Source organism: Labeo rohita, chromosome 12 (assembly GCF_022985175.1).
Source record: "Labeo rohita strain BAU-BD-2019 chromosome 12, IGBB_LRoh.1.0, whole genome shotgun sequence".
NCBI classification, from domain to species: domain Eukaryota; kingdom Metazoa; phylum Chordata; class Actinopteri; order Cypriniformes; family Cyprinidae; genus Labeo; species Labeo rohita.
In genome coordinates this window covers 8694041-8709116 of record NC_066880.1, presented here as the reverse complement: position 1 = coordinate 8709116, position 15076 = coordinate 8694041, and the positions used below count along the sequence as shown (strand labels likewise).

Below are 15076 nucleotides of genomic sequence, written 5' to 3'. Positions count from 1 at the left end.
GAGGTAAATGGCCGCTCAGTTTGACTCTGCATCTTCAAGGACACTGCACTGTGTCCTGAGATAGTGAAGGCTACAGTGGGGTGTATTTATGTGTAAACTAAGCACATGGCTGAAACCCAACCACAGAGCAGCAGAGGTCAATGGGCAGGCACACAAGGGTCATGTGCTTAAGCCGCCCACAACACAGAGCTATTATAGCCATCTGTGGTGTGTGTGTGAGAGAGAGCGTGTGTTTCTGTCTGTCAGTGAAATGTATCCCGGTGTCTTTCTGAGTGTGTGTTCCTGTGTTTTTGCATGCATTTGTTTAAGACACCCTGTCCTTGCACACAATTTAATTGGATGCAGTTAAAAGTTTAACGGTCTGGGGCCAAAGTAAACAGCAGTCCATAATGCTCATCCTTAGCATTCCACAGAGCCATTGTCCCATAGCCTACAAAACACACACATACTGTCATGACCCTGTCTGTCCTGACACAATAGAGAACTTTGGAAGAAGACAGATGGACGAATTAATGCATGATATATCGGTACCAAATCAATCATCTTCATCCGATATTAGAGGTTTTTTTTATTGGTCAGTATTGGATTGTGCATGCTATTGTCCCTTTAGATAACCATTTCTGTCTTCTAATGCTCACTTAAAATTAATCTTTACCAATGCAAATAATTTAATAACACTATTAGCAAATTTCAAAATGGATATCATTTTTTTTCAATATCCATTATCATTGCATCATTTAAAATATTAGATTTTCATTTTTAAGGTTTCTTTGCAATATATTTATACATAATTAAGTGATTATTTATGGGTTATCAGCCAAAAAATGAAAAATAATTGTAAGTATAGACTAAAATTTCAGCCTGGCTATGCTGTAACATTAACCAGCACGAACCAGACTTGACCGACCATTTTGTGGTTGGTGAAACTGATGAACGCACACCTCCTAAACCTTTATTAAGAATTTCATCATAGTAACAGACATTCAGGGCATGAATTAAACCTTTGTGTAACACATACATCAATAACGAGCAGGAGGGTAAAAGTGAGAACGAGAGATGTGAACGAGGGAGTGCGAGTGTGATAGAGATGGAGCATATCATTTCGAGGGGCAGATTATGAGAGAGACAGACCGTAAGTGTCTGTAGGTACATGTGTGAGTGTGTCTGAAAGAGAGAGAGAGAGCGATTGAGAGACAAAGGAGGAGGGAAGGAGATCTCCCCCTCTCCTGCCTCTCTTACTAATTGACACCAGTGGAGCGTCCTGCTGACAGTGACATCACAGGGGAGTCCAGATGTGTAATATCAGGCCTTCTGGCTGCACCTGTTTCCTACAGCCACAGAATTTCAATTTTATCGACACACACATACATAGTCGCACACACACAAGCTCCTGCAGCATGTGCAGATACAAAGAGACGCACACATTAACCGTGAACATGCACTAAGACAAGGGATGGTTGGCACAGTCATTTGTAAATGTGTGTGTGCTTGAGTGTGTATATTTGTGTTTACACTAGTGTTCAAACATTTTGAGTAGGTAAGATTTTTTTGTTTGTTTTATGCTCAACAAGGCAGCATTTAATTGATCAAAAATACAGTAAAACACATCAATATTGTGAAATATTATTACATTTTAGAATAAATGCTTTCTATTTTAATATATTTCAAAATGTAATTTATTCCTATGTTGGCAGATCTGAATTTTCAGAAGCCATTTCTTCTCTTCAATGCCACACGATTCTTCATAAATCATTTTAATGTGCTGATTTAGTGCTCAAGAATGTAATTTAATGTCTTTAACATCACTCTTGATGAATTCAATGCATTGTTGCTGAATAAAATTATTCATTCCTTTTAAAAAGAATCTCCTGACCCCAAAGTTTTGACCAGTATGTGCAGTGTTTAAAATGAGACAAAAGGAATCTGAACAGACCAGACAAGAGCAGACCACCACAGTTGAGGTCAGACCAGAGGAGAGAAAAGAAGAGGAGGCAACAATCACCACAATCCCTCCCTTCCACAATTAATTTAAATGCCAACAATTAGAGCAGAGCGGCACGGCAGTCTGAAAGCAATCACACTCTAATGATGAGCAATAAACGCAGTCCAGCACAGACCATTACAGGCTAGAGAAACGAGACGCACACACACATAACTAATCAAACACACTTATTGTAAACTACAGCTCCCCAGTCTGAATGAAAACTGTATTCATCTAAATGAAGAATGATGGAGCCACAGGAGCTCAGTGTGCCAGATCAAACTGAGATCCGGCTCAGAAGCCAAGACACTGTTTTTGTTCTGTAAGACTGAGAAGCAGTGAAAAGTACAGGTGGGGAGTGTTGGACAGTATCCCAAACAAAGTCAAAGAGGATCTGTGGTTGTGTATGTGTGTGTGTGAGTGAGTGTATGAGAAAGAGAGCGAGAGAGGAGGAATGGAGCCTCACAGAACTACCCATTCAATCATATACATAAAGACATTAACACTAGTGAGCTGAGCACACAATGTTTATTTTAGGGAGATCGGTTTCTCTTTAATCTATGAGAATCATTAAAAAAATTATTCGCTGCCACTCCATACCATACCTACTTTTTATCTCACAATTCTGACTTTTTTCTCACAATTGTGAATTTACCCCCCGGTTTCACAGACAAAGCTTAAGCCTAGTCCTAGACTAAAATGCAAGTCTGAGGTGTTTCAACTGAAAGAAATTTGCACTGACTTATCTAAAAAATATATTAGTGTCTTGGTTTTGTCTCAAGGTGCACACCAGTAATGTTTTTTTCTAATCACGTTTTTAAAAATGACTTAAATGTCCTAATTGAACTACGGGGTAATTCTGGCTTAGTCTAAGTGCTGTCTGTGCAACCGGGCCTACATCTCGCAATTCTGACTTATTTTCTCAATAAGAGAAAATTGTGAGAAATTACGTCAGTATTGCAAGATCAAAATGTACAATTCTGACTTTTTGTCTCGCAATTGTGAGTTTGTATCTGGCAGTCCTGACACGACACTGAATTGTGAGATACAAACTTACAATTTTGAGTTCATAACTCACAATTCTGACTTAACTCGCAATTGCGTGTTATAAAGTCACAATTGTGAGATATAAACTCCCAATTCTGAGAAAAAAGGCAGAATTTCTCAGAATTGTGAGTTTGTCTCGCAATTGTGACTTTATAACACACAACTGCAAGTTTATATCTCACAATTCTAAGAATTGCCAATCGTCAGAATTGCAATATATAAACTCGCAATTTCGAGTTATATATTTTTTTCAGAATTGTATAATATAAACTCACAACTGCAAGAAATAAAGTCAGAATTGCAAGATAAAAACTCGCAATTGTGAGTTTTTTGTTGCATTTGTGAGTTTGTATTTCGCAATTTCAAGGTACAATGTCCAGTTTTGAGGGGGAAAAAAGACTGATATATTCTCAGAGACTTAATTACTCACAACTGTGTATTATAAAGTCACAATTGTGAGATATAAACTCGCAATTCTGAGAAAAAAAGTCAGAATTTCTTAGAAATGTAACTTTATTTTTCTGAATTGCAAGTTTGTCTTGCAAATGTGACTTAATAACATGCAAATGCGACTTAATAACATGCAATTGCAAGTTTATATCTCACAATTCTGAGAAAAAAGTTGGAATTGTGAGAAAAAAAATTCAGAATTGTGAGATAAAAAGTAAAAAGTTTTATTCATGCTGAAAATGGGCATCCATATTTACCTCCCCTTTCTCCTTTTTCTAAAAAAGTTCTAATTTTTCATTTTATTAAATAAAATAAAATAAAATTTTAAATATGGATTGGTAATAACTACTCGATCTGTTCCAATCATTAAGAATCGCTCTAAGTGTAACTCAATACCAGTTCTACCGGCACCCATGACACAGTCATATACTTTACATGTAAGGCACAATAAAGTGCATCAGATTACAGCCTGTCATGTGCATGACAAATTCACCATCCATGTACAGTACAAAAACCACTGCTGCAAGAGCACAATAGATACACATATACATACACATACACTCCTTTAATCATATGAACAAAGATTACTGTCAAAGAACAAGGTGTGAGAGACTGTGAGAGAGATGCATGTCTCTGTTACATCTAATTATTAGCACACCTTTCCTTTAATTCCCTCCACTTTATAGATATTTCATATTTTTATCTTGATAATCTATCCCTTGCTGATTATGAATTAATTTTCATTTGCTTAATTAAGAAAAGTAATTTTAAAAAACGTATTCTGTAATTTATTTACTTTTACAGTATATGTTAACACTACAGCACAAATATTGTTATTGGCAATTTATTTTTGCAATACATATTTTCTCATGCCAATAAAAGTTAGTCAATGAAGCTGATATTGAGAGAGAAAGGAGTACAATATAAAAAGAACACAGGGCTGACTCAAACGTGCCCATCTAACCCTCTAATTGAAGCGAACGAAGAATGAAGCAGGCAGACGGAGGGAGGAGAGAGCAGAACAGAGAGGGGAAGAGGAGGAGGAGAGGAGGGGATCTTGTCAGCTCCGTTAATTGCGAGATGTGCTGAATCAACGGCTGCAGAATGCGGCCACTGTGGTTATAGAAAAAAAAAAGATGCAATAAGCCACACAAAGCCTCTTTTCTTTAAAATCTGTTGTAAAACCACTATAACGTAAGGCCTGAGGTGCCTTACTGCTTTAATAAAAACCAATGTTAAATAAATAATTACATGCAGCCGAACTGATTTTTAACTTAACAAGGCATTTAAACTTGGTGCTCACTATTTATTTACAATATTCATATATTGTAAAACGCAATCATTCCTAGGACAGCAAAGCTGAATTTTCAGCAGCTAAATTCAGAAATCATCCTAATATGTTGTTTTGCTGCTTAATAATTATACATTATTACTAATGTTGAAAACAGTTGTGCTTCTTAATATTTTAGCGGAAGCTGTGATACTTGCAGGAGTGCATTTTAAAATAGGTACATAATAACTTAATCTACATTTTGTGCCAGAACAGTTTAAATAGATAAAATAATAAAAGAAAGGAGATAGAAAAAAGATAATGAGAGATGAAAGGCAACCGATAATCAATAATAAGAAAAGGTGTTACAACCTCAAAGCAACAAATGGTGAAAAAAAGTTTTAAAAGGGAAAAGAAGTGGATGGAGGTGAAAAACAGAAAGGGATGAAAAAAAAAAGCATTAACGTAGAGAGAGAGTGGCTCAGTACATCAAGGAGAAAGAACTCAGGTATTGAATGAGTGAGAGATAAAAGAAAGATGGACAATGAGACGGAGAGAAAAAGAGTATGCGTATGAAAAAGAGAGAGAGAGAGTCTCGGGTGGCAGATCTGTGTGTTGGCTGGGCGCCCGACACTGGAGTTTGGCCAGCTGGCAGCACGCCGATTGGGGCTTCCTGGATTCAGTCCTTAAAAACAATCATTTGGACAGAGTGTGTGTGTGCGTGTGTGTGTGTGGGAGAACATATATTTGAGCGGGTGTACATGAGCTACTGTAACCAATTATTTTCCTCTTACACTCTCATTTATTATGAAATATACAAACTGTCTCCATGTCTTTTCCCAGGCTAAACACACTCCACACACACACATATTCACAGTCGCTGCATGCAACGTGCCAAGCCAAGCCTGGCTTCCTCCACCAGCTGGGACTTCAAAGGTGATCCCCTCTCTGTTGCTTTGAGCCAACTCCCTCGCTCTCCTTTTCTCTCTCGCACAAACGTAGCGCGCAGACCTACCTAACACCCTTACGCACACTCAAAGTATAAAATCTTAGAGCTTTTGCTGTTCCGACTTCACTTCTACCTGCTCCAGGCGTTTTACATTAACACCCAGCGAAGCACTCAGCTGCGCGGTTAATGCCTCTCACAACACTTGTTTAGAGGATTTAGAGGGCACAATTGTGTGCGAGTGTGTGCGTGCCGAAGAAAGAGGGATAGCATAAACACAAGCATCCTCTGGTCAGGCACAATCGCAACCTGATGTTTCTCAGAGGGTTCACACAGATGGGAAAACAGGTGTCTGGGTTGCTTTTAACTTGATAGTGATGTGTGTACACACACAGCCGCACTTTAGTTTTACAGGAAAACCTTTATGGAAAAGGTTAAAGATAGCAAATCTTAATTCTGACAAGCATGCTTAGAATTAAAGGAGAAGTCCACTTCCCGAACAAAGATTTACAGATAATGTACTCGCCCTCTTGTCACCCAAGATGTTCATGTCTTTATTCATTCGTAAAGAAATTATGTTTTTTGAGGAAAACATTTCAGCATTTTTCTCCATATAATAGACTGCTATGGAGTTTGAACTTCCAAAATACAGTTTAAATGCAGCTTCAAACGCAAAATGGGGTTGTAAACAATCCAAGCTGAGGAAGAAGGGTCTTATCTAGTGAAACAATCGGTTATTTTTTAAAAAAATACAATTTACACACTTTTTAATGTCAAACGCTCGTCTTGTCTTACTCTGCCTGGACTCTGTTCATGACAGTTAGGGTCGAAAAACTTCCTTCTCATGTTCTCCCTCAACTTCAAAATCACCCTATATCGCTGTTTTACCTTTTTTGTTAAGGGTGTTTGATCTTCTTTGCATGTTCACTTTGCAAAGACTGGGTCGGTACTTCTACAGCGATGTAGGATGATTTAGAAGGGAGAAAATACAATTGGAGATTTTTTAACATGCCCTTACTGTCTTTAGCCAGAATACACAGAGTTCAGGCAGAGCAAGACAAGACGAGCGTTTGAGATTAAAAGTATTTAAATTGTATAATCAATTGTTTCGCTAGATAAGACCCTTCTTCCTCGGCTGGGATCGTTTACAACCGCATCTGGGATCGTCTGAAGCTTCATTTAAACTGCATTTTGAAAGTTCAAACTTGGGGCACCAAAGCAGTCCATTATATGGAGAAAAAGCCTGATATGTTTTGTTCAAAAAACATAATTTGTTTACAACTGAGGAAAGAAAGACAGAAACATCTTGGATGACAAGGGGGTGAGTACATTATCTAAATTTTTGTTCTGGAAGGGCCTTCTCCTTTAAAGGAACAGCTCACTCCAAAAATGTACTCATCTTCATGTCATCTTAAACCTGTATGAGTTTCTTTCTTATGTGGAAACTAAAAGAAGAATGTTTTGACAACATCCAGGCCACTATTTTCAGTAATGAAAGTAAATGGGGCTTTCGAGTTTTAAAACCACAAAAAGCACCATGAAAGTATCATAAAAGTGACTCATGAGCTGTATTATATATCTTTTGAAATCATACAATAGCATTGTGTGTAAATAACACCAAAAATTCTGTCATTATTTAATGAAAATCTTGACTTCCACCTTCTAGAGTTCATGACAGACCAAATTGTTTGAATTGTTTTATTTAGTTCATAAAACAAGAATAAAAGTTTTAAAGAACTCTCTTTTTGAAAGGAAAAGATCAAACTCAAAAAACAATTTTGGAAAACTGGATTCAGTTCTCAAATTCAACTGATTCGATTCAGTCACAGCACTCAAAACTGGCATGTAATTAAAGTGAAAATACATGTTATTGATTTAATTGTGAACGATTCCCCCATGCATGTGTGGTTTTTTTTTTTTTTTCAGCTTCAAAAAAATTTAATTAAAATATCTAAAGTGTCATCCAACCAATGGACAGAAGCAAGTCCCTGCTCTACATTTTTTTCTTTTCAATTTCGTTTTACTTTGATGTAAGTCAAAATATGGAAAAAAAATCCTTTGTGGAGTTTGACAGTTATATATATGTACGTATATGTGACCCTGGACCACAAAACCAGTCAAAATGGTCATTTTTTTTTAAATTGTGATTTTTGCAAGCTGAATAAATGAGCTTTCCATTGATTTGTTAGTTTGTTAGGATAGGACAATATTTGGCTGAGATACTACTTTTTATAATTTCTGGAATCTGAGGTGCCAAAAAAATCAAAATATTGAGAAAATCGCCTTTAAAGTTGTCCAAATTAAGTTCTTAGCAATGCATATTACTAATCGAAAATTAAGTTTTAAAATATTTACGGTAGGAAATCAACAAAATATCTTCACTGAATATGATCTTTACTTAATATCCTAATGATTTTGGCATTAAAGAAAAATTGATAATTTTGACCCATACAATGCATTGTTGGCTATTGCTACAAATACACCCGTGCTAATTGTGAGTCATGACTATATGTTCCATATGTTCCACTGAAGAAAAAAAAAACATGTTTTGAATATTTTGAGTATAACGGTTTGAGCCCACTTCATATCTTTGGTTGTCTGTTTGGAAAACACACACCTTTGGCTGATCTGTCTGCCATGGGGTGGTTGAGCGTTTAGTTATCTGGTTATCAGTTAGGTTGAGCCAGCATGTCTCATCGTTGGCTTATTTTTATGATATGACTACAAACACAATTTTTTCCTCAGATACACATTTACACACACGTACACACACACACCTGACCGGGGGAGATAAAGGAGGCACTGAAAAGCGGTGCCTGACCACAAACTGTTCATAGCCAAAAGAGGAGCCGAGGGGCCAAAAGGCAAAGAGGACACACACACACATACATACACACACACATGCTTAGCAGAGTCCGGAAGCCAGCACCTCCCTGTGGTGATGCCTCTAACCCTCGGCATCTCTCAGTTAAAACCGCATTCACGTACCCACACAGATGCACACCCCGCGTGTGAGTGTCGGTTGTCTGAGCAGGAAGTAGACCGTTGCTGTTGGGTTTAACCGTAAGGGTCACGAGACCCCTGGGTCTGGCTGAGGAAACCCCACATCAGCCCCCCAAAATCATCAGTGAACCTCATTGCAACGTCTCTTTGCAGTCAGGTGGCCACACGACTGTAGCGACCAGCCCAACGCCCCCATAAAATCCCATCAAAATGATGCTCAAAATGCATTTCCTCACCTTTATTTTTTTTTTTGCTTTTAAGGTAATTTACTAAATTGCCGACAGACATTACAGCACCATCCTCATAAAGTTAATGAATATTAATTAACAATTTCCTGGACCACACAGGAGATCCCGCTGCATCCAATCAACTAACGCTTTTCTCTGCTGTCCTCCCCCTTTCACCCCCCTGGCCTAATGGGTCAGGTGGGGCGTCACATCATCGGTAGCTGGACCGTCTCCAGGGGAACGGGGCTGGGGTAATTGCATGGCTCGTTTTGATGACATGCTTTTTATGCAAATGAAGGAGGGAGTACAGGGACACGGCTGGGGGGGAAACGGAGCCATCCAATCAGCTGCTTCGAGGGGCTAAGCACAATTAAAGACTGATTCAGATAATGAGCTCTTATCATCACGATGGGGCCGTTTGCATCATTATAGACACATTCTGTTATTAATATTATTGTTATTAGTTTTATTATTATTATTTTTATGGTGGTAATCAGAAGCATCATCATTACAGTTATGATTATTGTTATTGTTGTAGGGTTATTGATGGTTTATATAAAGCTCCGTGCGCAGCAGAATATGCACTAGGTCGGCTACGGCGCCGTATTTTTTTTTCCTCTCCCTCTAACTCTCTCGTTCCGTCTCGCACGCGCAGATTTGTTCAGTCATTCAGTTACAGTAGCGCTGGGTGCCAGCAGTAACACCACTGTGTTCGCTGCCAACCACAATTACTGTTCCATTCTGCCAGCTGCCAAGAGCTCCGCAGATACAGAGCAGTTAACCCGCACCGATACACACACACATACACTTGTACGCGGTTGTACACGGATCTGTGAAAATACCAATAGCAAGTGCTCAGCTGTGCGTACTATTTAAAAAGAACAGCCATGTGCGCATGTTAACACAAATACACGCTATGCTCACACACACACTTAAGGCATAAACATTTATATAAAGAGCTATTATACATTCCAAAGAACATATTGCGCATTAAGGACAGTCTAAATTAAAATATAAGCAGACTGAGTGCTCGTAAGGGGAAAAACATGTTCAAGATCATATATACATATATATATATATAACAGAAATGAAGAAAGCTGTACACTAATATAGCACAGCACACTGACTCTCAAGCATACTGTAAATTGGGCTTGCAAATTGGAAAGCATGCTGGGTATTTCTACAATTCTAGTATAGAAGAACAGTACAGTATAGATTGACTGACTGACCGTCAGACGGACGGACAGATGAATGAAAAGATCTATAGATACAGCAATTATAACAATAGAAAAAAGAATGATGATGGATGAATGGATGGATGGATGGAGATACTGCAAATAGAATGATAGAACAATGGCTGGATAGATGGATGAAAAGATCTATAGATGCTGCAAATAGAATGATAGAAAAAAAATGATAAAACAATGGATGGATGGATGAATGGATGGAAAGAACTATGGATATTGCTGATAGAATGACAGATGGAAAAAGAATGATAGACTGAACAATGAATGGATGAATGGATGGATGAAAAGATCTATAGATACTGCAAATAGAATGATAGAAAAAAGAACAATAAAACAATGGATGGATGAGATGGATGGATGGATGAAAAGATCTATAGATACTGCAAATATAATGATAGAAAAAGAATGATAAAACAATAGATGAATGGATGAATAGATGGATGGAGATACTGCAGATAGAATGATACATAGAACAATGAATGGATGGATGGATGGATGGAAACTATAGATATTGTCGATAGAATGATAAATAGAAAAAGAAAACTAGATAGAACAATGAAGGCATGGATGGATGGATGGATGAAAAGATTTATAGATACAGCAAATATAATGATAAAAAAAAGAATGATAAAACAATGGATGAATGAATGGATGGATGAATGGATAGATGGATGGATGGATGGATGGAACTATAGATATTGTCGATAGAATGATAAATAGAAAAAGAACACTAGATAGAACAATGAAGGCATGGATGGATGATGGGTGGATGAAAAGATCTATAGATACAGCAAATATAATGATAGAAAAAAGAATGGATGGATGGATGGATGGATGGATGGATGGATGGATGGATGGATGGATGGATGGAGATACTGCAAATAGAATGATAGATAGAACAATGAATGGATAGATGGATGGATGGATGGATGGATGGATGGAACTATAGATATTGTCGATAGAATGATAAATAGAAAAAGAACACTAGATAGAACAATGAAGGCATGGATGGATATCTATAGAATATCTATAGATACTGCAAATAGAATGACAGATAAAAAAGAATGATAAACAAAGAATGGATGGATGGAACAAACTACAGATACTGCAAATAGAATAATAGAATGGTGGATGGATAAAGCTACAGGTACTGAAGCTAGAACAATCGATAGAGAATATAGTTAGACAGATGTAACAAGCATATAGATAGATAGATAGATAGATAGATAGATCACCTTCATGTGAGTGTGGGAACCAGATCTGTGACGGGGCTGTGGAGTGAGGTCCAGAACGATAGGGCGGAGAAGAGGGGGACGATGGGGGTCCGCTGGGGTGGGAGGGGGGAGATCCCAGACTGCTGGCCAGAAACGTTCCCATGAAGGAGGCGGAGGAGTTCCCTATCAGTCCACTGCCTGCAGGACAAAATTAAAAAATGGTTACAAAATCCAACCAATCCTCAAAATGACAGTATTATTGAATTGAATTATTGAAAATTATAAAGTGGACCTCCACAATTACAGCGCAGCCATTATACAGAGACAATGCACGAAGATTTGACAAATGTACCAAAGTCTAACATTCAGCCTAAAATAATCGTTCTAACTAAATTAGACAGAAATAGAGTGCAATTGTGGGGAAAGACAAAACGAATTATCAAGAATAAAAGTTAATGAGAGAGAGAGACACAGAGAGATAGAAAGTGAGGGTATGAGATGTTAAAAAGAAAGAGAGAGAGAGAGAGTTTTGGAACATAAGTGTGCAGTCTGTTCCTTAATGAAGTCCCTGTGATCTCTCGCCTGTAGCCTCTCTCTCTCACACACACATGCGCACACACACACACGCACACACACACACATTTTGCGACAAGACCTACAAAGAAGAATAAGAAATAATTCACTCTCATCCAAATAATGACAAGCCACCAGGAATAAAATAATGCTAAATGCTGCAACAAACCACAGTTAGCATAAAAAACAATAGACTTTTAACATGGACTTGATCTGAGTCCTGAAGCAAAACCATGTTGAGAACCACTGACCTACATCGCCCAAAACACAGACGCACACAAAAGAGAGAGTGAAAAAGAGGGTGATGGAATGATAATGAGGAAACCCTGGATCGAAGAGCATCAAAGAAGCACAACTTTATTCATCCCTGAAGGAAAATGTGCAAGACTTTATACATTCAAGCCGACAAGGGTTAAATCAAATCCATTACACATGCACAATACATACAAACCAAATGGACACTCATTATATTTCCACACGCATCTTTTGTTTTTCTCAGCACCGAAAGAAACAAAGCGAATTTGCAACGCTCCAATAAGCTTGATTAACCTATATGCTACAGAGGCACGGCTTTAATAAACTTTAGACATAATATAATTTAAAGATAAGGCAGCTCACCGGAGACGATTTGCTCGTGGTGCGATGCAGCATATAGAATCATCAAATCAGCCTATTAAACACAGAACGATTTGCGCTTAAGACGATGTCTGCATAACATTTACAAGATTAACAGCAGCGAACTCTGCGCAGATGAAAAAAGCACCACACATGTGATGTTAGTTTCAGTGCATACCGCTGTGGTTTCCTGTGTGTCTCCCCTGACAAAGACTCTGCCCTTGTGTCCTCTAAAACAACCAACACCACCAATTAAACAGCGAGGTGAAGGCGAGTGCGGTTTCATTTCCTAAACTGATAAAAGTTAATTAACGTGGGTGAGAGGGATGAGGTTAAGGAAGACGTTTATGGGTGTGAAATTACTAAATGACTGCTCTCACAAGATAAACAGAGCACCAGGCCACAGCTCAAGCCCCAGGCAGAAACGACAGCAAGCAGGGGGGAAAAAAGTCAAGAAAGCAGGAAAAGACCAGCCGAATTACAGGTCTGGAAAGACGCTAGGCCGCTGGTGCCGGGGTCAGTGGTGGACGAAGTACACAAGTTGAGTACTTGAGTAAAAGTACAGATACGTATAATAAAATATTACTCCAGTAAAAGTAAAAGTGCTCCTCTTTCAATTTTACTCGAGTGAAAGTACAAAAGTACCCGATTTTTTATGTACTTAAGTAAAAAAGTACTGATAGATTAATTTTGCAATTTTAAATAGGCTACTTAATTGAATTTTATATTAGCACATATTTGTTTTTATAATCCTACTGCTCAAAAAACCTGGGATTTTCCCAAAAAATACATTTTTGTTGTTGATATGGACTATGTTGACGAAAGTGATATAGTAATATTCAATGTGTAGCTTACACTGCAATGTACCCAGACAAAACAGATTTGACAATCATATTTTCAACAGTAAGAAAAAAAAAAGTGTTTTAAAGCTTGTTTTGCATAACGTCACGGTTATATATGACATGAGAATAAGGCCTAAAGTTAGGGAGAACATTTTAAGGAAATATTTACATAATGATTATTTCCTTTCCTTTGATAATTACTGTAGTTACCATGATCTGAACATCACATCCTTTCTTTTTCCCTCGGATGTAATCTATCTAGGTGGTTGAATAAAAATATGTGGACTTTATATCTAAAAATGATCTCAACTTAGCACCAGCAAGCAGCTAGACAGTTAGCATCAGCTAACAATATTTACTTATTTTCAGTATAGTTAAATAAACATTATATCTGTCTACTCTAGCTGATCCAAACAATATAAACATTTATACTGTTGCAAAACAATATATAAACAGACGTCACGTAGGGCTAGCATTTTAATAAAACTGCTAACGTTACATCAGCGAGGAATATGAACGTGCATGAGTTATTTTATTTAAGCTGTTATTACAATTTTTCATTTTTGATGTGTCTGAATTCAAGCATTTCAGTGCGCTTAAACAGATCACCTTTTACAGCAGATGTCATTCACAAACAACGGACAGCTTTGACCTAAATATGATTTTCAGTTATAATAATTAATACGAAACAGAGATGCTCACAAGTCTCTGAGCTAGAGTCCAAGTCAAGTCTCAAGTCTCTGAGCTAGAGTCCAAGTCAAGTCTCAAGTCTCTGAGCTAGAGTCCAAGTCAAGTCTCAAGTCTTTCAGCTAGAGTCCAAGTCAAGTCTCAAGTCTCTTTATTATATTAAGTCTCTGGTTATAATAAGTGTTGCATCACGTACAGCGACCCATCCAACACTGCATAGCTATATATAAGGAACTCAAAGCATGTAATATGTTATAATGACTCCTTTATCTATTAGCATACAGTATCAGCTTTGATTTTGGTATATAATCAGTGTAAACAGGCTATTGCAACATGACAAAAACACCAAGAATGCTTTACTTTTAAGTTAATATCTATATTTTGCCTTGTAGCATGAACACACAGTTCAGTACAGACCAAAAATTAAGAAAGACCAAATATGGTCAAACATCACATTGTGCTCCTAATTTAAAAAATTAGTAGCACAATCAAAATTTTAGGAGCACATTCTAAACAATAATCCAAAAATCTGATAAAAAAATTTGCCTTCCCATTATGAGGTGATATTTGACTCCTTAAAGTGATTTACAAGGGAATTTAACTTTTGTTTTTACCTTTTCATATGTTTAATGAGGCTCAGAGGTGGCAGAAGTGCAATCATATTCCTAAATTCATTGTTGAGATTAATGTTTTAAATCAAATTGTTTTAATACAGAAATGTTAAATGATTTAAATAACTGCCAGCAGGTGGCGGCAAGAGACTGATTTAATTACTGAATCATATCATTCATTTGATTCGTTCGAACTGCTGCTTCATTTAGGAATAAAGAGTGACTGTCTTTATGAATGGGAAATTGAATCATTTCACTAGAAACGAGTTCATTCATAAACGAAACACCGCTGTGTTTGAATGGAGATGCGCAGCGGCTCAGTTGTGACTTGTTTCAGACTACTTCTGACGACGAAATAGAGCA

The 15076-nt window shown here is 37.5% G+C and overlaps 1 protein-coding gene across 4 annotated transcripts in view; it reads right to left on the bottom strand.

Moving 5' to 3' along the window:
• bahcc1b (BAH domain and coiled-coil containing 1b) overlaps positions 1 to 15076 on the bottom strand; it is a 123691-nt gene that overhangs the window by 46532 nt on the left and 62083 nt on the right. For all 4 annotated transcript variants that reach the window (XM_051123980.1, XM_051123979.1, XM_051123982.1 and 1 more), the window contains exon 3: positions 11407 to 11583. In XM_051123980.1, coding sequence (XP_050979937.1) covers positions 11407 to 11583 — 177 coding nt within the window. The remainder of the gene's footprint in view (positions 1 to 11406; positions 11584 to 15076) is intronic.